Raw genomic sequence first — 26,291 nt, forward strand, 5'->3', positions numbered from 1 at the left:
GGGGGGCAGTGCCAGGCCAGGGGCACGTGGTGGGGACAGGTAGTGACTGCAGCCAGTCCTGAGTCACCGCCAGTCACCGGATCCAGCCTGGGAAGGGACAGGAAGGGCCCTTGGCTCCAGCACTCCTTGTCCCAAACAACTTCCACAGTGTGGCTGCAGACAGCATTCTGAGCCTTCGGGACTGTGTGCCCACTTTGGGAACTTCATTTCCAGTTTAAGCACCTCATTGCCAGTCTGGGAACCATGTGGCCAGTCTGCAGACTCCATTCCCAGTTTCAATACCATTTTCCCAGTCTGAGGACTTCTTTCCCAGTTCGGAGATCCCATTTCCACTTTTCCTAGTTTCAGTTTGGGGCCTGTGTGTCTAATTTGGGACTCCATTCGAAGTCTGGGAACCACATGGGACTCCTTTTAACATCTGAAGACTCTGCTCCCAGTTTGTGAACCCTGTGCCCAGTTTGGGGACCCTGTTCCCAGTTGAGAACTATGTGCCCAATTTAGAAACCCCTTCCCAGCTTAGGAACCCCACTCCCAGTTTGGGAACCACGTGCCCAGTTTAGAATCCCCATTCCCAGTTTAGAGATCCCGCGCCCAGTTTGGGAACCACGTGCCCAGTTTAGAAACCCCATTCCCAGTTTAGAGACCCCATTCTCAGTTTGGGGGCCTTCAGTCAGACCCTGCTCCCTGCCTGTTGCCAGCAGTCACCCAACAGCAGCAGCTTCTCGCCAGAATTCTGACCAGATTCCCAGGGCAGGTGTGCCGGGGGTCTCTGGCCCTGGTGGGGCAGCAGCTGCCAGCCGGGATTGGGTTTCAGGGGGGGGATTTATCACCCCCAGGCCCACAGGACCCCTCGACCCTGCCCTGCAGCCCCCTGGGCGCTGCAGAGGGGCCCAGCCTGGCCAAACATGGCCAGGGGGAACAGCAGGGCTGGGGCAGAGCACAGGGAGGGGAGGTCATGACAGGGGGTCCCAGCAGCCCCCAAACCCCATCACAACCTCTGGCATCCTCCTCCCCTTCCCTTTTCTCCTCCCACTCCTCCTCCTCCTGACCGGAGCTCATCATAGGGGACACCAGAATCTGGAGGGGCCACAGAATGCCTGAGCAGCCCTGGATGGGGCCTGGGAGGAGAGGTCCTGACCCCCTCTGGCCGTGAGAGGGGACAAAGGGAACTGGAGGGTCCCAGACTCCCAGTTCTGACCCCTGGAGAGACCCCAGACCCCAGGATCAGACCCCTAGTTCAGTCTCAACAGACACTGGTTCCCAAGTTCAGACCTCCCAGTTCAGTCCCCAGACCCTCTCCCTGCTCTTGGCATCCCTACTGCAAAAAAAGAAAAAAGCCAATTTGGGGAGGGGAAACGCAACCAGGAAGACCCAGAAAGGCTCTGCCGGGATCTCTGTGGGCACCCCAGTGCACCGGGGAGGGGAGAGCAGAGACCCTCCAGGATCCCTTGCCCACGCTGTGAGCTCCCCAGGCTTCCCATCACCCTTCCCAGAATCCCCCAGACCTGTGGAGAACATCCTGTGACCCTCCCGGCTCCCCACCCACTCCACGGGCTCCCGCAGCAGGAACCTGTGACTCCCAGGGGAACTCTCTGTGCCCCTCAAGGAGTAACCTTGATTCCCCTGACTACCCATCCCCTCACTGAGACCCCCAAAATCCTCCTCAGGACCCCTCCGTGACCGCCACGAGTACCCCCTGTGCCCCCCTGGGTATCCACCTCCTCCTAAGCCCACCCAGGACACCCGTGTGACCATCCCGGACCCCCGGAAACATCCCCTGTGACTCCCGCAGGGCTCCCTGAAAACCCCCTGTGCCCCTCCCCCAGCACCCCCGGAGTCTCCCAGTGACACTCCGGGCCATGTCCCCCCCAACCCCAGCCCCGACCCCCTCCTAACCCCGGTGATCGCCCCCATCGGCCACTCCGGCCCCGCCCACTGCCACGCCCCATCCCCGCCCCGCCCACTTCCGCACAAGCCCCGCCTCGAATACCCTGGCCCCGCCCACTGCCCCGCCCACTGCCCCGCCCAGCGTGCCCCGCCCCGCGCTTCCTGCGCGCCCCCTGCCGGACTCCCGCCGCAGCTGCATTCCCCACTCTTCCCTCTGATTGGCCGCGCTCCCAGCCAATGAGCGACAAGGAGTCCACCCAGGGGGCGGGCCCAGCAGCTGTCTCAGCCAATCGCAATACGAGTCGGGGCCCCACCTCCCGAGCCGGCAAGGGCCACGCCTACAACCAATCAGCGCAGAGACGGTGGGGTGATGGGCGGGCGGAGGAGGGCGTTTCCACCAATGGGGGCGGCGTGCGGCGCAAAGGGGGCGGGAACAGCGTGGGGGCGTGCCCGCGGCTTCCAGAGAGTTCGGAGACGGCGGCGGAGCTGCGGCGGTGGTGAGTGGGGGGGGACAGCCCCTGGGACCCCGCCGCGAATCCCGGACCCCCTCGGCACCTCCCAAACCCCCCCCGGAACCCCCCGGCAGGAGCCGGCCCGCCGGTGTCAGCGGCGGTCCCGGCCCGGGCAGCCCTGAGGTGGCTCGGCAGGATGACCTGCGGGCCTGGAGGGCTCCGGGGCGCCCTGGGGCGACCCCTTTTCTGTGAGCACCGGGCTCGGGGTCCGCTCCTCCACAGCCGGTGTGGGCTCTGGGTGCCTCGGCGGCTGTAAACGGGATGTCACCGTGTCATCTCCGCTCCGGTACCCTCCGTCGCCCCCCGGTACCCCCCGACACCCCCGTCCTGCGATCCCCTCCCGGGGGTCCTGGGTTGGACCGGGCGGGACGGACCTAGCCCCGGTGTAGGAGGTCAGCCCCGAGGGTCCCGGCCCCAGACTCGGCCCGGAGGGTCCTGGGGGACAGACCGACCAGATGGACCCGCCCCGGGGGTCCTCGGGGGACGGATGCAGCTCCAGTCCCGGGGAAGCTGGTCCGGAACCGGTGTCGGAACCGGTTATTTGCTCGTGCGTGGATCGCCGCACTTCCCCGCGTCCCGCCGTGTCGCAAGATAAACATGTCCCCACCCCACGCGGGGCTTATCGGCTGCGGCACATGGTCCCGGCGGGGACAGGAGACCCCCCCGATACCGCCCCTTCTTCCCGGAGCCCCATGCGGTGCCCGGCTGTCCCCGCACCTGCGGAGCAGGATGTCACCCGGTTCAGACATTCTCTGTCACCCCGCGATCTGCGGGATGCTGCTGGGGGTGGGGACACTTGAGGCAGGGCTGTGCAGGAAGGAGAGCAAGGATCAAAGCCTTTTGGGGGATTCCGCGGTGGGACGGGACTTCGGGATGTTTCCCCCTCTGCCCTGGGCACCGCTGTTGGGGTCCAGCCCCATCCATGCACGCACCTGCAGGACCCCTGTGTGGGGCTTGGCTGTCACAGTGATGACACCCCCTGGCCACCACCCCCTGTCCCACTGAGATGCTGCTGAGGAGGAACTGAGGTAGCGTTGTGCAGCGCAGAACAGGGATCAGTGGGGATTTGGGGGGGCTGTCCTGGGGCAGGTCAGGGGCTCACGGGCCACACAGGGGTCCCAGGCTGGGTCGCAGTCCCAGACTCACGGCTCTGTCCTGTCCCAACACATCACAGCAAGGAAGATGGTGAAGGAGACGGGCTACTACGACCTGCTGGGTGTGCGGCCGGGCGCCAGCCTGGATGAGATCAAGCGGGCGTACCGGCGCTTGGCGCTGCGCTACCACCCCGACAAGAACCCCAGTGAGGGCGAGCGGGTACGTGCAGCCCCCCAGCCCCCCCCGGCTGGCCCTCTCCCACCTCACCCGCCTCTCCCCCTCCCCAGTTCAAGCAGATCTCGCAGGCCTACGAGGTGCTGTCGGATGCCCACAAACGGGCGCTGTACGACCGTGGTGGCGAGCGGGCCATGAAGGAAGGTGGCCTGGGTGGCCGCGGGGGAGGCAGCGGCTTTGGCTCCCCCATGGACATCTTCGACCTCTTCTTTGGAGGGGGAGTGCGGATGCGTGGCCGGGCAGACAGGAGAGGTAGGGGAATAAAGGACTCACCAGGACCCCGGGGTGGGAGAGGGCTGATGCCCAATACGGTGCTCACTCGGGAGGTGACAAACGTGCTGGGATCTCTTGGTGGGAGGGGACTGGTGCCCAGCACAGCACTGGCTTGGGAACAAGGGACTGCTGAGAACCGTGCACGTCATGGGAGAGGGCTGGTGCCCAAATGCAGTGTGACATTGGCTGGGGGTGTCACAGGCTCGCTGGGATCCTGGTGTGTCAGGGGACTGGTACCCAGCACAGCGCTGTCTCAGGGGGTGACAGACTTGCTGGGACATCGGGGTGAGAGGAGGCAGGTGCCCAGCACTGGCTCTGGGGACACTGGGATCCTCGGCTGGGTTCCTCAGGCTGTCTCTGCCCCCGCGGCACAGCCTGGTGCAGCTCCTCACCACCCTCATTACTTTCTCCGCCTGCCGCTCTTCAAAGGGCCCTTCCCTGTCCCTGTCCCGGCTTTCCCCCGCCGTCCCCGTCCCCGGGGCTAGAGCTGAGTCACCGGTGCGGCCCCGGGGGTGGCAGCAGGACGCGGGGTGTGCGGGGCCGGCCCAGTGACTGTTCCGATGCCTTCAGCCTGGGTCACAGGGACAGGGTGACTCGGGACGGGTGACTCGCCACTGTGCTTCTTGCTGAGATGGCAGGAGTTAATAGCAGGGCAATTAGGAGGCTAAGGGAATCGTCCCAGTGACTCCAGCTGGAGCAGCTGAAGGGTGGCTGAGAGCCCTGGGGTGGGAGCCGTGCCCTGCCCATGCTGGGGACCCAGCACTGCCCCAGGGCAGCCAGCAGGATCCAGGCTTGGAGATGCCCAGCCCTGGAGTGAAACTGTCCCTGTCCGTGTCCCCACCTCTGTCCTTGAGAAAGGAGCAGACCTGGCTCTGGGGGGACATGGTAGCCCTGAGTGGTGTCTGGTGGCTGTCCAGCTGTGGCGTGGGGGCTGGCACGAGGCTCGTGCTGAGCCAGGCGCTGAGCCGAGCTCTCCCCTGTGCCCAGGGAAGACAGTGGTGCACCAGCTCTCGGTGTCACTGGAGGACCTGTACAATGGCTCCACGCGGAAGCTGTCCCTGCAGAAGAACATCATCTGCCGCAAGTGTGGAGGTGAGCGAGGGGCTGCGGGGGCCAGGGGGCCACCCCAGCACCCCCCACCCCGCTGTCTGACCCCCTGCCCCCCTCGGCACAGGCTGCGGGGTGCGGGAGGGTGCCCAGAGAAGGTGCCCCAAGTGCCACGGCTCGGGCATGGAGGTTCGCATCCACCAGCTGGGGCCCAGCATGATCCAGCAGATCCAGACGGTGTGTTCCCAGTGCCAGGGCCAGGGCGAGTGGATCCGGCCCCGGGACTGCTGCCTCACCTGCAACGGTCGCAAGGTTGTGCGGGAGAAGAAGATCCTCAGCGTCCACCTGGACAAAGGTGAGACGGGGCTGAAGGCGGAGCGGGGTCACCCCAAAGTGGCGCACGCACCCTGAGCTCTGCCCACGCTCCTTGCAGGCATGAAGGATGGGCAGAAAATCACCTTCCACGAGGAGGGGGACCAGGTGCCTGGTCTGGAGCCTGGTGACATCATCATTGTCCTGGATCAGAAGGAACATCCTGTGTTCCGGCGCAGCGGCGACGACCTCATAGTCAGGAGGGAGATCAGCCTGGCAGACGCCCTGTGCGGGTGCCGGCAGGTGATCCACACTCTGGACAACCGCACCCTGCTCGTGTCCTCCCCGCCAGGTGAGGGGGACACTTGGGGACGCACCTGTGAGAGAGCCAGGAGCTGCCAGCACAGCAGGCTGACCGTGGCCTCTCTCTGTCAGGTGACGTGATCCGGCCTGGGGACCTGAAGTGTATCCCCAACGAGGGCATGCCTGTCTACAGGAGTCCCTTTCAGAAAGGAAAACTCATCCTGCAGTTCGAGGTGAGCTAGAGCAGGGCGGGAATTGACATCTCCCACCTCTGGGCTTCCTGAGTTGCCACCGCGCACATCACATCTGCTCTCTGGTCACAGGTAAAGTTCCCCGAGCCAGGCTGGCTCCCCACCGACCGCCTGCGCCAGCTCCAGGCCTTCTTCCCGCCGCAGGAGGAGGTGATGGCCACGGAGGACACGGAGGAGGTGGAGCTCAGTGATTACACGGCGCACGGCGGGCCCGGCCGGCGGCCCTACACCGGAGAGGCTTATCACGAGGACGACTTCGAGGACGGGATGCGCCAGCACGTCCAGTGCCAGACCTCATAGCGGGGGGCTGGAGCCCCCTGGGCGCACGCGGGGCAGGGCCAGGGCCGCGGGGAGGGGGCTGGCACAGCCGCCACGTTCAGGGATGTACATAGGTCGCCTTTCCGACAGCACTTCACCTCCCTGGCCGCACTGGGCGCCGGCAGAGCCGCCCTGGCCTGCCCTGCCTCCAGCCCCGGAGCTGTGGAGCCAGCACTGCCGTGGGCGGGGTGCTTGAGGGGGTGTAGGTCCGGGTCTAGCTGCTGCCGGGCACATCCCGCACGGGGAAGGCTCAGCCCTGGCCAGAGGAGGAGCGGGGACCCGGTGCTGCTGCCTCAGTTTCCCCATCTGCTGTGGTGGGGCTAAGCTCGTGCTGGAGCCAGTGTGGGGAGGAGGGGAACTGCCCACCCCCTTTGGGGATAACCCTCTCCCGGCCCCACACTGCGGGGGGCTGCTGCCTGGGCCCCCAGCCCCTTGCTTTGCCCGTTTCTTTCCTTACTGGAGCCTTGCTCAGGCCTGGGATGCAGAGGGGGTGGCTCTTTTCTCTTTGCACAGGACAGGAGGGGTTGGGGGGGACCCGTCCCTTCCCTTTAATTTATTTTTGGAAGAATTTTAGAGGTTTTTCTTTTTTGGGGGGCGGGGGTGGGGGGGTGGTGACTTCGTACTTGGCATTAAACGCGAATCCCAACTCGGTGTGTGGGGTTGAGTGTGGGGCAGCAGGAGCCCGGGGGCAGTGACTCTGCCCCACTTTGATCTCGGGTGTGCCTCAGTTTCCCCATCCTTACACAACCAGGAGGTGCCAGATCCTGCCTTCCCCTGCCTGTGGCTGCTCCCAGCTGCTCCTGCAGGGGAGGACGCAGACCTCAAGCCTAAGTAGGGGTCTGTCGCACTTCTTTTCCCCACTCTGCCAGCCCTGCAATGCCCCCCCTTGTCCCTCTGCCCTTCTCCCCTGAATTGGAACAGTCTTGACCGTGTGCATACCTTCAGTCCCTCTCCCTGCCCTCGTCACCCCTAGAGCTCCCTCTCCCACTTCCAGAATCCACCCCTGGTTACCTCCTGGAACCTCTGCATCATCTCGGCATCCCTGGAGACCCCACAATGGAGGCAGACTCCTGCCAGATAGCTTCAGCCCCTTTTTTCAGCCCTGCACTCACCCCATGGGAGGTTCCAGCCATGGGGCAGAGCTGGACTACTGAGCAGTTAAGGGGGACCCCTCCAAAAAATACCCCACCGGGGCCCAAGCTGCCTCCCATAACCCCTCCCCGTGCTCCCTGCACATGCAGCTGCTGGACAAGACTCCCCTCCACAATGGAGTGGGGGTGAAGCCCGCCAGCCCCTTGCCCAGGGGAGCCCAGGGCAGGGGGCTCTGTGAGGCTGGGGCTAGAGGCTCCCCCTCCTTTGGAGGCCGGCAAAGCTCCGGCACCAGATGCAGCTGGAGGGGGAGAGGAGGAGGAGGAGGAGGCGGCGGCGGGGAGAACAATGCTGGCCGGCCGCCAGCCGAGGGGAGTGGGGGGGAAGGAGGGGACTCCTGCACAGCCCCCAGCCCCCCGGGCACAGGGAGGCGGTGAGCCTGCGCTGGAGGTGACAGTCACCTTCCCCCGGGGCTGACAACGCCCTGCTGAGCCACCCAGGCGTCAGCGTCGCTGGCTGCCCTGAGCCGTGGGGACACCCCTGGGAACAAGCGTGTCATCCCGGTTAGATGGGGGTACCCCCGAGGCCAGGGTCCCCTCCTGCCACATGGTGCTGGGTGCTGTTCCCCCTCAGAGGCAGAGCCCCCTGTGCCATGTGCCCACCTGGACGCGTGGCTCGGTGCCTGCAGGCACTGCCTGCCACCCAAACTCCCAAGGCCTCGTGGCCACCAAGCTTGTCACACATCCAGGACCCTTCTCTGGGGAGCAGAGCAGCCGAGGGGCCGAGACGCCTCCTGAGGCTGGCACCTCCCTGTCCCCAGCTCCTCAGACAAGTCCCTTTGTCTGGAGGGGGCGAAGATGTTCAGCAGCCAGCCTGGACCTTCCGGACCATCCAGGGTGAGCTCCGACCTGGGCAGCGGCCAGCCCGGAGGCTGTGTGGGTGACTGAGGGGTGCCACCACCCTTTGGGGGACACAGTTTGGCTGGGTCCCCTCTCGGTGCCGTGGCGCTGGGGATGTGTGTGGGAGGGTGTTGTTCCTCCAGCTCAGCCTCCTTCCTCTTTCCCCATCCCCGGCGTCACTGCTCCCCGCGGGGGATGGCCCCTCCAGGGCTGTCCGAGGAGTCCTGTCCCCTGCCCGCACAGGGACACCGCCAGCAGGGCAGGAGCCAGCGCAACCCCAGCTTCAGGCGGATCGAAGCGCCCCGCTCCCTCCTGATGGCTCCGGCACGGGGTTGGGGGGGGATGAGATGCAGCCACATCCCCCCACAGCTCCCCCACACGCAGCTCGGTCTCTGCTTCCAGAAAATGCACGGAAAAATTCCGGGGTGAGGGGCCAGGGCCCCCCAGGGTCGGGCATTCATTCGCCGCGCACAGAACGGGGAAGGGGCCGGGTCCCGCTTTGTCTCCGGAGATGAAAGGCGAGGGGCCAGCCCGGCTCCCTCCTCAGCCCGGGGGGGCAGCGAGGCCACCGGGGCCACCGGGGTCACCGGGGAGGATTAGTGCTGGGTTAGAGGCGCCAGGAGCCTCGACACCACCCACGCGGAGCCACGGGAGGGGGCACAGCCTGCAGAAGCAGTTTTGGGGTTACTCGGGGCCCCTCCACCCCAGCCCCCTTACCCAGCTCCGCACAGAGGAATTTGCTTTTGTTTCCAGAGCAGCCGCCGTCCAAGGGCCCGAGCCGTGCTCCGGGGAGGGGACACCTCGCCCCGCTCCCCTCCTGGAGCCCCCCAGAGCAGCAGAATGAGACCCCCGGGCCGCTGGGGGGGAGCGCAGGCAGCCACAGACCGCTCCTCATCCAGATGTGCCCCCCCAGATCTCGGGGTCTCAGAGCCCCCCCAATGATCCCCCCAACCGGAGGCAAACCGGAGCCGTCCCCAGGGCTTGCGGGGGGAAAGCGGATATTCCTCCGAGGAGGGGAAGCTGTCGGAGCCGGGGGGGACGGCTGGATTCCATTACCCATTACCGCCTGCTCCCACCCGGCCGTGGCTTTCCCGGGGTCTCCGGGGGCTGCAGCGGCCGGTTGGATGAAGTGGGGAGGGGACAGGGTCCTGTGCCCACCCTCGGGGACGTCGGGAGCGCCAGGACACGGCCCTGGCAGAGCTTTGGGAATGACGACAGGGGTGATGGGTGCCTGCCAAGTGTCCACCTGGAGATACCGGAGCCTTCCTCTCCCTTCTTCTCCTCCTCCTCCTCCTCCCCAGGGAAGGTGTAATTCCACCCTTCCTGCTTCTGGACGCGCTCCCGGGGTGCAGGATCACACCCCAGGCGTGGGGGTGAAACCAACCCTGAGCCCTGTCTCCCTTCTCCAATCCCCCCGCTCCCCTTCACGGCACGGCTCAACTCGGGGGGGCAGTGCCCCCCACCTGCACCACTGCGGCTCGGAGACTGCCCTGGCCGAGGGGTCCCGGCCCGGGAGAGCCGAGCTAGGCAGGGTACGGGGGGCAGCAGCACCCCAAACCTCGAGGCAGGGCAGTTTTGCACCCCTGCACTCCGACCCTTCCTGCACCTCCCCAGCTCAGCCCCGGTAGGGACACGGGCTGAGCCCCCTATCTCGAGATAATTAATGCCATCCCATGCAGGGCAATTATCGGCCACCCCCCAAAGAGCGTCTCTGGGAAACTCCCGAAGGCGGGTCCCAGGCGGCAACACCCAAAGGTGCCCCCGGCTCCCCCCGCCCCAGCTGGGATGGGGTCTCACGTACCCCGCGCTGGAGCTGAGGCAGAGCCCAAAGCCGCAGCCACACGCCGCCCTCCCTGCCCCACAGTCACCCCACGGTCACCTCAGAGCCACCACCCGCTTCCCACGCAGGGATGTGCCAACCCAGCTGCCGCCTTCGCCCCCGGCCCCTTGCGCAACGGCCGGGGAGCGGATGTGGGGTGCGGGATCCAGGCTGAAGGATCCGGGGTGTGGAGTCTGGAGTGTGGGATCTGGGGTGTGGGATCCGGGGTGTGGGATCTGGGGTGCAGAATCCGGGGGGTGGGATTCAGACTGTAGGATTTGGGGTGCAGGAGGCATGGTGTGGGATCCGGGGTACATGATGGAGAGTGTAGAATCTGGGATGTGGGATCCAGACTATGAGACCCAAGGTGTGGGATCTGTGTGCCGGGGGGCAGGAGGAGAGACAGGGATACCACCGGGGGCTCATAAGACATTTATTGAAAAAGGAAGGAGGTGACAGAGGGAAGCTGGACCCTGGAGGGGCTGAGACCTGGCACTGCCCCAGGCTGGGGGTGGGGGGGTTGGTGTTACCGTCTGGTACAATATTCACAAATAAATACTGGGGAGGGGTCGCCGGGCAAGGCTGAGGGGCTGCGGGAACCAACAGCAGCCCGAACCTAATCCAGCTCAAACCAGCCCAAAGGGCCGGGCGGGGCCGCGTTACCCCCCGCCGCACCCCGGCGCCTCGCCAGGTCCCGAGCGCTTCGTCCGCAGCAGAGCGGGGCCAGAAGAGGAGATTCTGCTGCCCCTGGAGAGACCCCGCCCTGCAGAGGGAGGGAAAGCCGCGTGTGTGTGTCCCCCGAAAAAAAAACCGGAGGTTCGCTGATGTACCCCCGTGGGGAGATGCAACACCCTCCCCGTGACCGGGGGATGAGTGCAGGGGGCTGAGGGGACACGGGGTGGGGGAGAGGGGGAAATGTGGGGCCGCGAGAGCGGGGGGGCGTTGTCAACTGAGCGGGGGGATCACTCCCGAATGTAGACCCTGGTACAGACAACGTCGTCGGCCGTCATGGTCTGCAAGGAGAGGCAGGGTCACAGGCACGGCCGTGGTCCCCTCCCCATCCCACCCCACCCCACGGGAGTTTTCCAGCGCGCACTGCGGGCAGCGCTGCCCCCAGGTCCCCCGAGTCCCCCTCACCAGGATGAGCTCCCCGTCGTTGGTCATCTCCCGGGACCATCCCGTCTTGGGCCCGTCCCCCTTGAGCAGCCGCTGCTCACACACCATCTTGTTCTCGCTCTCCCACCTGGCCAGGCTCTGCAGGGGGAGACAGGGCAGCGCTGGCTGGGGCTGTGGGAACTCCCGGGACACCTCCCGCCCACACCAGAGCATCTGTCACCACCCCTGGGAGCGGAACGGGGCCGTTTGTCCCTGCGCCAGACGGGTGTCCGGGCTCATCTGTCACCTGGGGGCAGGGAGAGGATGAGGGGCACAGAAAGGGGTTGGGGGCACAGAGAGGGGAAGGGGGCACAGGAAAAGGTTAAGTTGTCCAAGGAGTTGAGGTTTTGTGGTGCACAGGCAAGGTATGGGGGGTGCGAGGGAAGGATTAAGAGCACCGGGAAGGGTTGGGGGCGTGGGAAGGGACTGGGGTAGCGGGGCAAGGATGGGGGATGCAGAGAGGGGATGGGGAGCTCAGGAAAGACTTGGGGGGCACAAGGAGAGGTTGGGGTGCAGGAAGAGGGGAAGCAGCCTATACTCTGCAGGGAGAACGTGGCAGACACACACACACACACAAGTGAGAGCTCCTGCCCTCATGCCAAACGTTCATGCAAACTCACGTGTGTGCACAGACGTGTACATGCACACACACACATCTTTGTGTGCATGAGAGTGCTGATGCCCCCGTGTAATACGTGTGCAGGCGTGAGTGTGCACAGGTGAGTGTGCACAGGTGAGGGAGAGCTCCTGCCCTGGCGCAAAGTGCACACACACAAACACACACACACAGAGTCACACACACTCCCTCACACGCACACACACTCACACACACACACGTGTGCAGGTGCCCGTGTCTGCCCTTGTGCACACCTTGCAGGGTCGCCCATCCACCGTCTGCTCCTCGAACTCCTCGCCCACCCTGAAGCGGATCTCGGTGGTGCGCACGGGGGTCGAGGTGCGGATGTAGAAACTCTCCCCGTCCTGCCGGATCTCCACCGCCGGCTTCGCTGCCGCCGCCACCGCGATCTTCCGCAGCATCATGTTCACGCCTGCAGAAGGGGACGGTGGCACCGAGCTCCCCCTCCGCACCCCACCCGCAGCGTTCTCCCGGTGAACCGGGCTAGTTCCGTACCCTCGGGGTTATGTGGAGCCTGCTGCCCCTCCCCGCGAGCCGGGGGGAGCACGGGGGGGCCGCGGCCGTAGCCCCCACACTTGGCAGTGACACGTCCCAGGGTACACCGAGGGCTGCAGGTGGCTCAAGGCAACCCATGGGAGGACGGACGAGCCCCTCCGACCACATCTGGGCCACATCTGGCTCTCGTTACCTGGTGGAGGGGGCGGGAGGGGGGGGGGGGGGGTGCCGGGGCTGGCGCCGGATGCGCCCGGGGGAAGGGACGGGGGTGACGGGGGCAAGGGCTCACTCAGAGCGGGGTGACAGCGGGGACAAGGGCCCCAGTCCAAGCTCCGTGTTTGATGACCTGCATGACCCCCCCCGAGGGGTCCCACGTCTCCCCCGCAGCCCCCTCGCCAACCGCGGGGCAGCTGGGGCTTTGTCCCCGCTCCAGAGGCGGCTCATCCATCATGTCCTGGAGCCCCCGGCTGTCACAGGGGGAGCTGCTCTTTGGAGACATTGTTCCCGTGTCACCCTCCGGGTGTGGACTGGCCACCCCCCGAGAGGGTCCCCGCACAAAGAAGGTCCCCCCGGCACAGGGTCGGGGGAGACACGGAGGGGCCGCGAATGCTCGGGGGAGCTCCAGGAGCCAAAATCCCGCACAGCGGGAAGGGACACGTCCCCTCAATAGCCGTGCCAAGTCCCCACGAACACCCCCGGGTCCCTTCTCCTCCTGATTCACACCGCGGAGATGGCCCAAAACCTCGCACAAGCAAACACAGCCCCCCACGCCCCCCGAATGATGCTAACAAGGGTGGGGGAGAAGAAAGAGCCCCCAAAGGGAGCAGAAACAAGGCTAGAGCGGCATGGTGCAGTCAGCCTGGCGGGCTGAAGCTGGTAAAGCCCCCAGCCCCTCCAGCCGGGAGGGCCGGGGGCAGCAGCCGGCAGGAGCCCCCACTTGCGCCATGGGAAACAGAGAGGGCGCCGGGGGGGCCCTGCAGATTTATTTTCCTGCTGAGGTTTCCCCGAGCCGGTTCCAGCAGCGGGGCCAGGGCGGGGAGAAGGGGCGACGGGGGATCGGGAGTGAAACCCAAGAAAGTGATAATTATCCTGAAATATTCGTTACGTATCCCCTAACCTGGAAAATATTCCGCTCCGGCAGCTCCCCGGCTGGCGAGGAGCGGCTCAGGCGGAGGGGAGCAGTGGGGAAGCTGAGTTTGGTCCTGCCCAAAACCCCGGGGATCCCCCGGCCTGTGGCCCCCCAAGTTCCAGCCCCTGCAGTGAGTCCCGGCCCTCCCACCTCCGCTGGCCGGGGACACAGCTCCGCGGTGGGGGGCAAAGGGGCCCGAGATGAGGCCCGTGAGGATGGGATCCCAACACAGCAGGTCCTGCCTGGTCCGGGCTGGTTTTGGGGACACCGGCTGTACCCGCGGTCCCTGGGGCAGGTGAGCCTGCGGATGCTTTTGGGATGTGGGCTGGAGGGAATGAAGGGGACCGAGGCGGTGGCAGAGTTCATGCTTGGGGCTGCTTGGGGGACCACCAGAGTAGGGAAACTGAGGCACGGAAGAAGGGGACCCTCAGGGGCCGTGTGGGATCCCTCGGGAGCGAACACAGTGCCCGGCCCCCTCGGGCCCCTGATTCCTCAGTGGGGCACGAATGACGAGAGCTTTGTTAAAAGGGGGAGCAGAGGGATCCCCCGGCACACGGCGGCTCCGGGCACCGTGACTCCCGGACTGCAAGAGAATTTGCAGAGGAGATGGGGGGAAGCTCCCCCGCCCCCGTCTCCCCTGCGCCGCCCCCAGCCCGAGGGAGTCCCAAAAGGACGCGGAGGGACAGTGGGGCTCCACTCACCCAGCGCCTTCAGTAGCTCCTCGAAGTTTTCCGAGCTCTTCATCTTCCAGTTCCCGGAGAAGTTCGGCATCGCGGCTGCCGGCGTGGGGGACGCAGGGAGGGGACGAGGGGGGAATAAGCGGTTCGAGGGATCCGCTGCACCCTCCGCACCGGCACCAAGCCCGCCGCTGGCTCCCTCCGGCCGTCCGTCCCGTCCCGCCCGCGCCGCCGTTTTATCGCCGGGCTGGTCCCACCCCCCGGCCCTGGCCCCGGCACGGAGGCTCGGCGCTCACCTGCGGAGTGCGAGCCCGGAGGGAGCCCCCCCGCCCCGATTTGCCGTGGGGGTGCAGGCTGGAGGCACCACCTGGTCTGCCTGTCCCCCCCCCCAACTCCTCCCATTCCCCCCAAGATCTGTACCCTCCTCATTTCCCTGCACCCTCCGGGCTGCCTGCATCTCCCTGAGCTGTCTGTATCCCCCTAATCTCCAGCATCCCCCCCCGAAACTGCCTGTACTCCACATGAGCTGCACCCCTAGGAGCTGCTGCGCCCCCCAAATGTGTCTGTACCCCTCCAAGCCGCCTGCACCCCCTGATCTCCGTGTGTCCCCCCACAAGTGCACGCACATCTCCCCGCAGCCCCCGAGCGGTGCGTGTGCACAGGACACGCGTGTTTGCACAGGTGTGATGTTGGCACAGGCGTGTGCAGGTGCTCGTGCTCACTCGTACACACGTGTGGGCATGAGTACGTGAGCACGCCGGCAGCTTTCCCAGGCACCCGATCGCACGGAAACTCACACACAAACTCACACGCCTGTCTGTGCACACCCGTGTGTGTGTGTGTGCAGGGCACGGGGGCTGCGGCCAAGCTCGGGGTGAGCTGCCAGGAGCAGGTGAAACCCTGGTCCCAGCCAGGTAACAAGCACCGAGGGATTTCCCGAGGTTTCTGAGCCCTGGGAAACGCCGTGGGAAGGGCAGGTTGCGCCACGGGGCCAGTTCTGGGCAAGAAAAGCAAGAAATGGCGTTTCTGGTTCAGCAGGAGCTCTGGAATGGAAGGAGAGAGATTTCTTCTCCTTTGGGGTGGAAAGGCCCCACAGAGCCCCCGCCACCCCCCTCCTCGTGGCCACATCCCCCCTGTGCCCCCAGAACCTCCGGCTCAGGCCGGCGAGCCAAGTCCTGGCTTGCCGCATCCCTAATCCCCCGAAGAACAGGATTTCTCACCAAGCACTGACATAACCTCACCTACAGCAGCGCCAGACCGTGCCAGAGGGGACAGGGACAGGCAGAGCTGCAGGTTCTCGGGAAGGGGGTGCTGGTGAAGGGTCACCCCAAACCCTTCACCCCAGGGATGCAGGAACTGCGTTCCCCCCATCCCAGAGTCACAGGAGGGGCGGTGCTGTGGGTTTGCTCCAAATCTGGGGGAAATGGGGGGGGATAAAACCCCATCTCCATTCCAGGGTAAGTGGGTGGAGGGGTCTGGAGTGGGATCTGCCTGCAAAGCCCTCGGGGAACCCCCATCCCCCTCATCCCGTGCTGGGTACCATGACCCAGTGGGGTAATGAATGCCAGCACCGGCAGCCCCACATCTGGAAAGCATTCTGCCGGGAAGGGCGGATAAAGCCTTCACACTCCACCCTCCTCTCCCTCCCATCCTGGTGAAGCCCTGGGGTGCGCGGGCAAGCCACTGGCCCCAAATAACCCCCCCGGAGAGCCAGTCACCCCTGGGAAGGGCACAGATTCTCTGGGAGGTGGGTAGGAAGCTGTGTCCCAGTGCAAGGGCAGCAGCAGCTGGCTCAGCCTCTGGAAACATCCGGCACCATCCACCACCCGCACCCCCCTTCCCGGCAAAAATCCTCCCAAACCACAGAAATCCTGAGCACAGACCGTGGTTGGAGGGGTCCCCCCGCCCAGGCAGGGCTCCATCGCTATCCCGGCACCCCCGTGGGTCCCCCCAAATGTTGTCGGTGCCGCAAAGCCCCTCCCGGGAGGACGTGGCTGCCTGGGGATGTTCTCCCCCTCCCCGGTGCCCGGGATCCACCCCGGGAGGCGGTGTAGGGTCCCCTCACCCCATACAGAAGCTTAAGTTTTTGGGGGTCATCCCAATTTCCCCAGCCGCTCAGTGCGTTGGGAGAGAGGATGGGGGGACTCCACCGTGGGGGGCTGGGGGGGGTGAAGCCTGAGCAAGGGCAGGTCAGCCGTCGTCTCCACCCCATGTCCCCACAAATCCTTTCCAGCTGGCGGGACACAGCCCCCACCCCCCGCCTCTGGCCACGGCCACGGCCGCTGCGGAAATGAAACACAGCTGGACGGCGCGACCGAGTCCGGCCCCGGCCCCGTGGCCGATGGGACCCCCGGCTGTGGGGCGGGAGGGGACCCACGTGCCCCGAGTCCTCTGCTGTGCCGCCACAGCGGGACCTTGCCCTGGCCGAGCAGCCCCAGCCAGCCACAGCCCCTGCCCAGGACCCTTACTCAGCTCCGGCTGCTTCTGGCTCCCGACCCTGATCCAGCCCGACCCTGCCCTGGCCCTGGCACCTTTCTTCAGTCCCAGGACTCTTCCCCAGTCCTGGGGCTCTGCCTCACTTCTAGGACTTTGCCCCAGCCCCGGGACCTTTCCTCAGCCCCGGGAGTCTACCCCCTGTTCCAGCCCGCGCCCCGTCCCCAGCCCCATCCGGAGAGACCCCAGGGTGAGATTCAAGCGAAGCCCCCGGGAGCCTGACCCGCATCCCGGACCCGCCGAGGGCAGGGGCCCGGCCGGCTGCTTCTCATTTCCAGGGCCATAAACCCCTTTAACGACCGGCCATTTATAACCGCTGTAAAGGCCCTAATCACCGCCAAACCCAGCCCAGACACAAAGGCTCCCGCCTGCTCCTCCGCCCTCCCACCTTCCTCTGCATTTTGGGGCTCTGACAGCTTTCCCACCCCCACCCGGGCCGGAGGGACGGGTGTGCAAGGCAGGAGCGGGAGGGATGAACGCCCCCAGAACCGCGCAAACTCCCGCCCCGTGAGATGCTCGGGCATCCGCTCTCCAGCACTGCGGGGGAACCCAGATCCGCGCGTTTAACCCCAATTAAAGGGGGAAGGGCCCCTCCTACTGCGGGGCTGGACACCCCAAAACCCTCCCTCGTGTTCTAGCGCCCCGAGCCAAGCGCAGCCACGTAAACACGAGGGAACGCTGGAAAAAGTGACGCACGTCGGGGGCCCGGGGCAGCGTCCAGCCCGGCGGGGGCGGGGGGATCCCCCAAGGCGGCTGTGAGCTCGGCACCGGCACCGCTCCCGGAGTTGTTACAGCAACACCAGGGACCCACCGCTGGTTCATGCCTAAAGGGGGGTGCAGGGGGCTGCCCAGAGCCGGGGAAGGGGCCAGCTCATCCCTGGCATGAAGAGGACGCTGAGGAAGAGCCCTTGGGATGCAGATGTCGGAGGGTGCCGGGTGATGGCAGTGCCCCGGGGGCCGCCCGCAGCCCTTGCCCACCGGGGCAGGGGGCTCCTCCCCACCCCCACCGGAAGGAAAAGCCCTTTAATAGTTTCTTTTTAATCAGGATTTTGCACAGAAATATTCCTGTTTAAAGCAGTTCCTGTCAGGCTCGGGAGCCTTCAGGGTATGAGCACCCTCCGGTGCTGGGGGTGTCCTCGGGCCAGCGATGGGGGGACCCGCCCGCGGGTGTCGGGGTCGTGCCCCGGCCAGCACGGGGGCTCGGGCAGGCGGATGGCGCAATGCTGCTCCTCATGCCCGGAGGGTTTGTCCCTCCCACAACGAGGAAGGTGGAACTTAACCACCGACGAAAGCAGCTCCCAGAGCGCAGCGGGGACTTTCCAGAGGGATCTGAGCCCTCCACCCGCTCCTACACATCGTCCCGAGGCTCACGGGCAGCTCCTGGCGCTGCTAGAGGTAGTTTTGGGAAGAGGAAGGAGCCCGAACCATTCCCAAAGCCCCAGTGATGGGGGCTGTGCTCAGGATGCCCCAGCATCACTCTCAGATCAGGACCAGCTGCCTTGAAGTGTTCCGGAGGTGCAGGATCCCAGAGACCCCTCTTGGGGAAGGCACCATCCCAGGCCCTCTCCACATCCTGGGGAGAGCAGGGCAGAACAGCAATGGCACAACAAGGCACATCAGGCTTGGGGACAAAGGACGTCACACCTGGCTCCTCGTCATCCACGGATAGGGGCGGCCCCTCAGCACCCACAGGACCCTCGAGGGGCAGCACCAGGCCTGTGGGCATCACTCTGGGTCCCCCCAGAGGCAGGACCGGGCTGAGGCCATCACTGTGGGACCCCGAGAGGCAGGACCGAGCTGGGGGTGTCACTCTGAGCCCCCAGGGGCGTCACTTCTGCTCCGGGTTCTGCCGTAGGTGCTGCTCCCACTCCTCTTCCACCACCTTGTAGAGCTCCATGGTGGCTCGGGCGTCTTCCACCGAGGAGTGGCCACTTTTCCCTACCTGTGGGGACAGACACAAGTCACCACAGCTCCCATTTTGGGGGGGCAGCCAGAATCAAGGGGGTGGGATATACAGAGATTAGGGAGTGCAGGCAGCAAGGGTGGGGGGATGCATGGAGATGAGGGTGTGCAGGAAGATTTCAGGGTGCAGGTGGATCAAGTGGCGGAAAGTGTGATGATCAGGGCGTATAGGGAGCTGCAGGATGCTGCAGGCAGATTAGGGAATGCAAGCAGCTCTGGTGGGGTGCAGGCAGCTTCGGTGGGCAGATGCAGGGAGATGAGGGGGTGCAAGTAACTGTGGGTGTTGTGCAGGCAGAACTGGGGGATGCAGACAGATTTAGGCAGGTACAGGCAGAATGGGGGGGATGCATGAAAATAAGGAGGTGCAGGCAGATTTGGGGGTATGGGAAGCTCCGGAGCTTAGGGGAGTATAGGCAGATTTAAGGATATAGAGAAAACTGGGGAGGTGCAAGCACCACTGTGGGGTGTGCATAGCTATTAAAGGGAAAAGAGCAAGAAGACGACCCCTCGGGCTGCAAGGGTTGAGCTGAGGGCTCCCCCCGCCCACAGGCTGTTTTCCAGGGAAAGGGAAACTGAGGCACAGGACTGGCAGCAATGGCTGAACTCAGGATGCCTTGGATCTTCCCCCAGGGATGGCCCTTCCCGCCCCACTGTGTCCCTGGCACGGTACAGGGGGTCTCCACCTCCTAGGGGGCTGCAGCCATGGTACCTGGATGTCCTGGTTCAGCAGCGCTTTGGTGAGGCGCTTCAGGGAGATGTTCACGTTCTCTGGGAAGCCACCACGGCGGTTCAGCAGGGGGATCTGGGATGTGTCCCGGGTCAGAGCTTTGGGGTGGTAGTACCGGAGCGCTTTGAAGTCGTTGTGGATTGCATGGCCGACCACGACCTTCCCAGCAAGGATCCGCAGCACCTACAGACGAGGAGGGGGTTGAGACCCCCAGCAGCACCTTCCATGCTTCATGGGAAGTTTCTGCCCCCCAAGAATGGGGGCAGCCCCATGGGGCAGAGCTGTGGGGCTGAACGGGAGTGGCGCAGCATGGGGACAATCCCTGTGCCCCACAGGGCAGGTTTGGGACATGGCAACCCTAGACCCCCACACAGCTCCTGAGCTGCAGAGCTCGACCCTGTGACCCCCACCCGTGGCCCTGCAACCATTCCACTCCCTGCCCCAGACCACGAGTCCAGCCCAGACCCGCGACCCCCATCCCACCCATGAGATGCAGAGCCAGGCCTTGCAGCCCCTCATCCCTTCAGCCCAGCCCCTGTCTTCTCATCCTCAACTCCTCACCCCAACCCGCACGCTGCAGTCACCCCCTCCCACCCCAACACTCCCATCCTCACGGCCCAACACCCCCAGCCCCGCACCCCAATACCCTCCCTCGGCCTCAGAGCCTGAGCAGCAGAGCCCAGCCCCACATCCCCCAGCCCCGGTTCCACATCCTCCATCGCTGCACTCCCTGTCCGGAGACAGCCCCGCACCTGCTGCTGCGCCGTGCGGAAAGGCACGGCTTTGTCCATGTGGTGCCGGCGGATCCCGCTCCAGCGGGTCCTGTAATCCACGATGGGCGCGTCGGGCCGCACGTACTGATCGTACACGACGTCACCTTCGTAGGTGACGATGCTGCACCGGGCCAGGGAGCTCGTGCGCCCGCCGGGCCCCGTGCCCACCATCTCACAGTCCATAGCCACGAACTTGGAGGGCGCCGCGGGGGCACCGCCGCTCTTCGGGGCGCCCCGAGCTGTCGCTCGACCCTTGGGTTTAGTGGGAGCACCAGTTCCAGTGGAGTCGTTCTGGGATTGCCGGGGGGCTCCGACAGCGTTGGCGGAGCCCCGAGCCGCCCCCTGACCCTGACCCTGACCCTTGGTCTTAGCGGGAGCATCGGTCCCGGTGGGGCCTTTCTGAGATGCCGGAGGCCGTCGGGGGGCAGCGGCAGGGCCGTTCTCTTTGGGGCACGACTTGCGCTGGCCCGAGCGCGGCTTCTTCGGGCCGCCCCTGGTTCCCCCCGACCCCCGTCCGGGGACCCGCCGGGATACGCCCGGTGCCCCCGGGAGCTGCTTCTGCCGCAGGACCCCCCGGCGCTCCAACTCTCGCCGCCGCCGCACGAAGCTCTGGTGCTTTCGGTTCCCCGGCTCCTTCTTCGGCTGGCGCTCGGGGGCGGCGAAGTCCAGGTTGAGGATCAAATCGTCCATGGCGGGGCCAGGAACGGGCCGCTGCGGCGCGGACAAGCGGCTCAGCGGCTGGGCCGCTCGGCGCCGGGGATGCCCGACACCCGGCACTCCCGGCAGCGGCCCGCGGAGGCCCCCGAGCGCAGCCCGCCCCCCTCAGCTCCGCGCCCCGGAAGCGGAAGTTCCCGGGAGACACGCGGTCGGCTCGGTGCGGGCAGTGACGTCATCCACGCGCGCCGCGGCGGGAACTCTGAGGCGCCGGGCGCTGAGGGGCGCGCGCGCGGCCGCGGCGGCTCCGTGACGTAAACTGTGACGTCGGGTGACGTCACAGAACATCGGCGACATGCCCGGTGTCCCGGCCGGCCCGGTGACGTCACGGGTGCTCGGGGGTGAGTGATGCCTCTGGGTGATGTGGCTCCGGGGGGAGTCTCGGTGGGGGTGTGGTGTCACAGCCCCGTCACGTCATGGCTGGAGGTATTATCGCTTCCTCGCGTGACGTCACTGCCTGATGACGTCATATGGCTGCTGAATGGGACGGACAGAGCCGGGGAGGGGGTGAGACCTGGGATGATGTGAGAGTGCCGTGTCCCAGGTGACTTCAGAGTGCCAGGGCTAATGCCCCCCTGCCGCCCCAGGAGCTGCCATGGCTGCTGCCCCCCATCCCACCCCACACCTGCAGCAGTCCCCGGAGCAGCGTCGAGCCGCTGACATCATCCGCCTCCTGATGCTCTACCGGCCCCTGCTCGATGCCTTCGTCATTGTGAGTGTCCCGAAGCCGTCCCCAGGCTGTGCCCCCTCGGGCTGTGTTCCCCACGCTGACCCCGCTCCCCACAGGATTTCTTCACTGATGGTCTCTGGGCACAGCTGCCCCCAGCCTGGCAGCCCGCCCTGGCCAGTGCCACCCCCGTGCAGCTGGCCGGGCTCCTGGGGGGCCGTGGGGGCCCAGGGGCTGCCTGGCCCCTGTCTCTCCTGGCCTTTGCCGCCGCTGCCCGGGCCCTTGCCTTCCCTCGGGGGTGCCCGGGAAGGTCCCTGCGCCCACCGTGCCAGAGCTCCCACCTGCATCCACTGCTCCGCCGCCACGTCAAGCCCAAAAAGCAGCATGAGATCCAGCGCCTGGGCAAGGTGGGTGCCTCTCCCAATCCTCTGAGACCTCCCAACTCCCCCCAGCCTCCTAACAGCCCCCCTTCCCCACAGCTGCTGAAGCGGCTGAGCCAAGCCACTGGCTGCGAGCGTGTGGTGGATATTGGAGCAGGACAGGTAAGAGCAGGGGGACACGGAGGGGTCGCAGAGGATCCCCCCCATATCTGAGCTGAGCTTGTGTCCCCTCACAGGGCCACCTTTCCCGGTTCCTGGCCTTTGGTCTGGGCCTGTCGGTCACTACAGTGGAGAGTGATGGCCGCCTGGTGGGCCTGGCGGAGCGCTTTGACCAGGAGCTGCTGCGGGAGCTGGGGAAAACCAGGGGCCTGGGAAACAAGAGGCCCTCCCCACACCCCCTCACCCCCCGGGCCCCTCAGCACGTGGCTGGGTGCCTGGACCCTACAGCTCCCGGGGGGGAGTTCCTGCTGCCCCCCAACCCCCCAGGATCAGGCCCTGCTGCCCGGAACCCGCTGGGGGGCCCAGGAGGCTCTGAAGATGGGGGGCAGGTGCTGGTGACGGGGCTTCACGCCTGCGGGGACCTCAGCCCAGCCCTGCTCTGCCACTTTGCCCACAGCCCTGCTGTGGCTGCCGTGGCCTTGGTGGGCTGCTGCTACATGAAGCTGTCAACCACCCCGCAGCCCCCTGGCTGCCCCCTGGGCTACCCCCTGAGCACTTCGGTGGCTGCATTGCCAGGCCACCAGCTGTCCTACCGGGCACGGGAGGCTGCATGCCACGCCCTGGAGGAGTACGAGGGGCGGCTGCGCGGGGGCAGCCCCCACCTGCGTGCCCACTGCTACCGTGCTGTACTCGAGAGCCTCATCCGCGCCGCTGATCCTGCCAAGAGGCACCTGGGCCTGCAGCCAGGCAGGAAGGCGCATGCCCTCAGCTTCCCCCAGTGAGTTTGGGCAGGGGGACCCCCTCTTCTGCATCCCCTGGTGGTCCCCAGTGATTCTGGGAAGGTGGGACCCCTTTCTGGGACATCGTTGCCCCTCCCTGAGTTTGGGGACAGAGGATCACTTTCTGGGATGTCTCTTAGCCCCTCAGTTTGGGGAGGGAGGACCCTTTTCTGGAACTCTCCTTGTGAGTTGGGGGAGTGGGGACACCCTTCTGTGTCCCCTCCTGGCCCTGCAGTGAGATTTGGGGAGGGAGGGGAACTCCCTTCTGGGACCCTCTTCATGAGTTTGGAGATGGGGCAATCCTGCCTGGGACTCCTCTGCCCTCTTTTATGACAGATACGCCAACCTGGGGCTGCCCCTTGCGGGACTGGACCCAGTGGGGATCCCGCTGGACTCGGGGGCTGTGGGAGCCATGCTGGAGCAGCAGCACAAAGTGGTGGCATTCTGCACCCTGGGGCAGCTTCTGGCACCTGCCGTGGAGACCCTCATCCTGCTCGACCGTCTGCTCTATCTGCGGGAGCAAGGTGAGCATGGGAAGGGCTGCCAGGACAATCCTCCCCCTCGTCTGTTTCCTCTGTCCCTGAACCCCTTTCTCCACTCTCCCGACTCTCCTTTGCTTTTTCTCCAGGTTTCCACTGTGCCCTTGTGCCCCTCTTCAACCCCCGGTTCTCCCCGCGGAACCTGGTGCTGGTGGCTGCACGGACCCCGCTGGCCACAGTGCTGGCCGGGCTGGACAAGGACAGTGAGGATGGGGACAGCAGCAAGGATGAAGATCTGGGAGAAGCAGAGTCCTGCAGGGAGGGGCAGAGCCCCCACAGCCCTGGGCACAGACCATAATAAACCCTGCATTTGTGTGGTCTGGGGCTGGGTGTGAGTGAGTCAGTGCTGCACCAAAAGCACTGCATGCTACAAACACAGAAAATCAAGGGTGGTGTTTATTGCAGAGCCCAGCTAGGAGGACTTCCAGCTCCCTCAGTTAATACCAGTAGGATTTCTTGGCCCGGCGCGTCTCCACGATCCCCATGGCATCCATGATCTCCTCCTCGAAGGTCTTCAGGGACGGCCGATACGTCTTGGCCAGCGCATCCTCCTCTGATGTGTCCTTGGGGCCATCTGTGTGGGCAAGGGGACAGCGGTGACCCCGTGTCCCCTGCCACATCCCGCAAGCCTCTGCTGCCATCCCACTCACCGATCCACTGCTCGGGGACGATGCCGTCCTGGCGTGGCTGTGGGGGCACGGGCAGGATGCGGCCGCTGCGCAGCGACACGCGGACACGCTCGCCCTCCTCCGTGTACCGCCACTCCACCTCTGTGGGCTTCCTGTGGGCACACAGTGTTGGCAGGGGGCAGGACTGAGGTGGGGGGTTCCCTCAGCACCCCCCAGGCCGTTACCGGTCCTCGGGGTCCACCAGGCAGATCTGGCTGAGCAGCAGCGGTGCCTCGCTGGCAATGTAGGTCCCGGAGTACTTGGCTGTGCGGTTGACGTAGCGATAGTGCTGCAAGGGCACGGGGGTCACTGACAGTCTGTGGCCTCCCCGGCCTCCCCACAGCCTCCTCCAGCCCTCCCTGCTGCAGCCTCACCGTGTTCAGTCCTTCCACCACCACCCAGTTGCGGGCTTGCACCACCTGGGTGACCAGCCCCTGCTTCCCCGCGTCCTTCCCGGCCAGCACCTGGACCTGCGTGGGAGAGAAGGGCAGAGGTGGGACCCCCAGCCCAGCTGCCAGCCAGGAGGGACCCTGGGGAAGGAGAGCCTCACCGTGTCACCCTTAAACACCTTCCAGTCGTCCTTGGCAATGGGTTCCACAAAGACCTTGCGGCGGCGCTGTCCCGGGGGGTTGCGGAGCCGGGCAGCCATGGAGTCAGGGGGCCACATGCCGTGCCGGTACCCCGGGGGCAGCCGCGGCCGTGCCGCACTCAGCAGCGCCGAGAGCCGCATGGTGCTGGGCACTGGGAAGTCAGGGGGCCACTGAGCCCCTCATGCTCCCCAGGGTCATGTGTGTCTGGGGCTGGGCGACATGCAGGGGTCCAGCAGAGCCCACCCATCACCAAAGGAGTCACCCCCACCCACCCAGGCCCTGAAAGAGCTCCTGCTGAAGGGGATCGAAGCATCTGCGAGAGCAGCACCCCACAAAAGGGATCTCACAGACTCTCATCCCCATGCCCCCAAAGAGGAGGCAGTCCCCCACAGACCCCCAAAGGGGATCCAGGTACTGGCACAGCCATCCCTCACCCATAAAGGGACCCAGGGATCCCACAGGGCACCCCCGACACAAAGTGTACTAGGTGTCCTGAAAAGTACTCTCTGTTCCCTAAGGGGACTTGCAGAACCCTCCACTCCCCGAACAGAACCAAGGAGCCACAGACACCTTTCCCCTTCCCCAAAGGCGAACACGGGCGTTCCACAGACGGAGAGAGCGCCCCACCAAAGAGGACCCAGGGGTCCCACAGACCCCATTCCCCCAAAGGGCACACCGACACCAGCAGAGCCTCCTCCACCCCCGAAGGGCCCCATGGATATTACAAACTCTCCCCTCACTCCCAAAGAGAACTCCCCACCACTCAAAGGGAACTGAGGGGTCTCGCAGAGCACACCCCCTTCACCTCGCCGGAAACGACACCCAGGCGTCCGGCAGAGCCCCGGTCACCCCCAAAGGGCCCCAAGCCCCGGCAAACCCCTCCAATGCCTCAGGAAGGGTCCCGCAGAGTCCCCATGCCCCCACAGAGGTGCCGGGCCCCGACCCCGCTCACCTGCGGGGCCCGCGCCGCTCCCGCGCTCCGGGGGGCGTGGCCGGGGGGCGTGGCCAACTGGAGGGGCGTGGCCAGGCGCAGCGCAGGCCCGGAGGCGGCCCTGCCGTGGCGCGCGGCCCCGCCCATGAGCATTGCGACGGCTGAGGGGGCGGTGCCCGCCGCGGGGCATGCCGGGAGCCGTGGGCCTGGCGCGGGGCACGCCGGGAGCCGTGGGCCTGGCGCGGGGCATGCCGGGAGCCGTGGGCCTGGCGCGGGGCATGCCGGGAGCCGTGGGCCTGGCGCGGGGCATGCCGGGAGCCGTGGGCCTGGCGCGGGGCACGCCGGGAGCTGTAGTCCCGCCGTCCCCGGTGTCCCTCCGGCCTCCCAGCCCCGTCGCAGTCCCCGCGGCGCTTCGGCCCGCGGCGGAGCGGCTGCCGGGAGCTGTAGTCCCGCCGGGGCTGGCGCCCGGCCACGGCTCCATTTTCTGCTGCTGTCCTCCCTGTCCCCGGGGCTGGTGCAGGGGCAGGGGAGGGTCTCCACTGTCCCCACTGCAGGGAGCCGGGCACGGACAAATTCCTCCGGTTTGTCTCATCCTCGCTGGGTTGTGTGTGTGGAACAGGGTGCCCAGAGAATGGTCACGGCCCCAATCTCAAGAAGCGGTTGGACAAAGCCCTCGTGCCCAGGATATGATTTTGGGGTGTCCAGTGCAGGGCCCAGAGCTGGACTCGATGATCCTGATAGGTCCCTTCCTGCTCAGGATATTCCAGCACAGGATGC

General features: G+C 66.0%; 5 protein-coding genes across 8 annotated transcripts in view; 2 read left to right on the plus strand and 3 right to left on the minus strand.

The window, feature by feature from the left end:
- LOC136373022 (dnaJ homolog subfamily A member 1-like) overlaps positions 1-6,800 on the plus strand; it is a 64,017-nt gene extending 57,217 nt beyond the window's left edge. Inside the window, exons 1-8 of one of the 3 annotated variants that reach the window (XM_066337951.1) lie at positions 2,779-3,185; positions 3,574-3,713; positions 3,782-3,980; positions 4,989-5,093; positions 5,176-5,403; positions 5,482-5,712; positions 5,796-5,896; positions 5,987-6,800. In XM_066337951.1, the coding sequence (XP_066194048.1) occupies positions 2,855-3,185; positions 3,574-3,713; positions 3,782-3,980; positions 4,989-5,093; positions 5,176-5,403; positions 5,482-5,712; positions 5,796-5,896; positions 5,987-6,214 (1,563 nt within the window). In that variant the 5' untranslated portion in view covers positions 2,779-2,854 and the 3' untranslated portion in view covers positions 6,215-6,800. Of the gene's footprint in view, positions 1-2,362; positions 2,385-2,778; positions 3,186-3,573; positions 3,714-3,781; positions 3,981-4,988; positions 5,094-5,175; positions 5,404-5,481; positions 5,713-5,795; positions 5,897-5,986 lie in introns of those variants that run through there. The other 2 variants (XM_066337952.1, XM_066337953.1) reach the window with 2 other exon arrangements.
- A 3,438-nt stretch (positions 6,801-10,238) lies between these two features.
- On the minus strand, positions 10,239-14,627 carry CRABP2 (cellular retinoic acid binding protein 2). The gene is made up of 4 exons (XM_066337974.1): positions 14,157-14,627; positions 12,065-12,243; positions 11,177-11,293; positions 10,239-11,052 (listed from the first exon to the last, which is right to left on the minus strand). The coding sequence occupies exons 1-4, from the start codon at positions 14,224-14,226 to the stop codon at positions 11,002-11,004; spliced, it is 417 nt and encodes a 138-aa protein (XP_066194071.1). The 5' UTR covers positions 14,227-14,627; the 3' UTR covers positions 10,239-11,001.
- A 3,020-nt stretch (positions 14,628-17,647) lies between these two features.
- ISG20L2 (interferon stimulated exonuclease gene 20 like 2) lies at positions 17,648-20,886 on the minus strand. The gene is made up of 3 exons (XM_066337828.1): positions 20,067-20,886; positions 19,297-19,497; positions 17,648-18,567 (listed from the first exon to the last, which is right to left on the minus strand). The coding sequence occupies exons 1-3, from the start codon at positions 20,775-20,777 to the stop codon at positions 18,454-18,456; spliced, it is 1,026 nt and encodes a 341-aa protein (XP_066193925.1). The 5' UTR covers positions 20,778-20,886; the 3' UTR covers positions 17,648-18,453.
- A 37-nt stretch (positions 20,887-20,923) lies between these two features.
- Positions 20,924-23,649, plus strand: METTL25B (methyltransferase like 25B). Its single transcript, XM_066337827.1, has 7 exons — positions 20,924-21,142; positions 21,389-21,513; positions 21,588-21,875; positions 21,948-22,010; positions 22,085-22,785; positions 23,123-23,310; positions 23,415-23,649. Exons 1-7 carry the CDS (start codon positions 21,097-21,099, stop codon positions 23,621-23,623), a joined length of 1,620 nt encoding a protein of 539 aa, XP_066193924.1. The 5' UTR covers positions 20,924-21,096; the 3' UTR covers positions 23,624-23,649.
- A 54-nt stretch (positions 23,650-23,703) lies between these two features.
- On the minus strand, positions 23,704-25,684 carry MRPL24 (mitochondrial ribosomal protein L24). 2 transcript variants are annotated; one of them, XM_066337829.1, is made up of 6 exons: positions 25,536-25,684; positions 24,544-24,734; positions 24,368-24,463; positions 24,179-24,282; positions 23,976-24,106; positions 23,704-23,899 (listed from the first exon to the last, which is right to left on the minus strand). In XM_066337829.1, exons 2-6 carry the CDS (start codon positions 24,721-24,723, stop codon positions 23,763-23,765), a joined length of 648 nt encoding a protein of 215 aa, XP_066193926.1. In that variant the 5' UTR covers positions 24,724-24,734; positions 25,536-25,684; the 3' UTR covers positions 23,704-23,762. The 2 variants fall into 2 exon arrangements, with proteins under 2 accessions (XP_066193926.1, XP_066193927.1); XM_066337830.1 differs by having other exon boundaries at positions 24,544-24,727; positions 25,536-25,635.
- Positions 25,685-26,291: the final 607 nt, after the last annotated feature.

This window comes from Sylvia atricapilla, chromosome 30 (assembly GCF_009819655.1).
Source record: "Sylvia atricapilla isolate bSylAtr1 chromosome 30, bSylAtr1.pri, whole genome shotgun sequence".
NCBI classification, from domain to species: Eukaryota; Metazoa; Chordata; class Aves; order Passeriformes; family Sylviidae; genus Sylvia; species Sylvia atricapilla.

What these genes read in the sequence shown, in the direction of transcription:
- MRPL24 (XM_066337829.1), bottom strand. Translation starts at nt 24,723, where the DNA reads ATGCGGCTCTCGGCGCTGCTGAGTGCGGCACGGCCGCGGCTGCCCCCG. An exon ending in AGGTGTTTAAGGGTGACACG is followed by an intron (nt 24,464 to 24,543) that starts GTGAGGCTCTCC and finishes TCTCCCACGCAG; the next exon opens with GTCCAGGTGCTGGCCGGGAA. An exon ending in CGTCCCCGAGCAGTGGATCG is followed by an intron (nt 23,900 to 23,975) that starts GTGAGTGGGATG and finishes TTGCCCACACAG; the next exon opens with ATGGCCCCAAGGACACATCA.
- ISG20L2 (XM_066337828.1), bottom strand. Translation starts at nt 20,777, where the DNA reads ATGGACGATTTGATCCTCAACCTGGACTTCGCCGCCCCCGAGCGCCAG. An exon ending in TCCGCACGGCGCAGCAGCAG is followed by an intron (nt 19,498 to 20,066) that starts GTGCGGGGCTGT and finishes CCTCGTCTGTAG; the next exon opens with GTGCTGCGGATCCTTGCTGG. An exon ending in TGCTGAACCAGGACATCCAG is followed by an intron (nt 18,568 to 19,296) that starts GTACCATGGCTG and finishes CTGTCCCCACAG; the next exon opens with GTAGGGAAAAGTGGCCACTC.
- CRABP2 (XM_066337974.1), bottom strand. Translation starts at nt 14,226, where the DNA reads ATGCCGAACTTCTCCGGGAACTGGAAGATGAAGAGCTCGGAAAACTTC. An exon ending in GGAGCTACTGAAGGCGCTGG is followed by an intron (nt 12,244 to 14,156) that starts GTGAGTGGAGCC and finishes CCCCTTCTGCAG; the next exon opens with GCGTGAACATGATGCTGCGG. An exon ending in TGGATGGGCGACCCTGCAAG is followed by an intron (nt 11,294 to 12,064) that starts GTGTGCACAAGG and finishes CTCCCCCTGCAG; the next exon opens with AGCCTGGCCAGGTGGGAGAG.
- METTL25B (XM_066337827.1), top strand. Translation starts at nt 21,097, where the DNA reads ATGCCCGGTGTCCCGGCCGGCCCGGTGACGTCACGGGTGCTCGGGG. An exon ending in AGATCCAGCGCCTGGGCAAG is followed by an intron (nt 21,876 to 21,947) that starts GTGGGTGCCTCT and finishes CCTTCCCCACAG; the next exon opens with CTGCTGAAGCGGCTGAGCCA. An exon ending in TGGATATTGGAGCAGGACAG is followed by an intron (nt 22,011 to 22,084) that starts GTAAGAGCAGGG and finishes GTCCCCTCACAG; the next exon opens with GGCCACCTTTCCCGGTTCCT.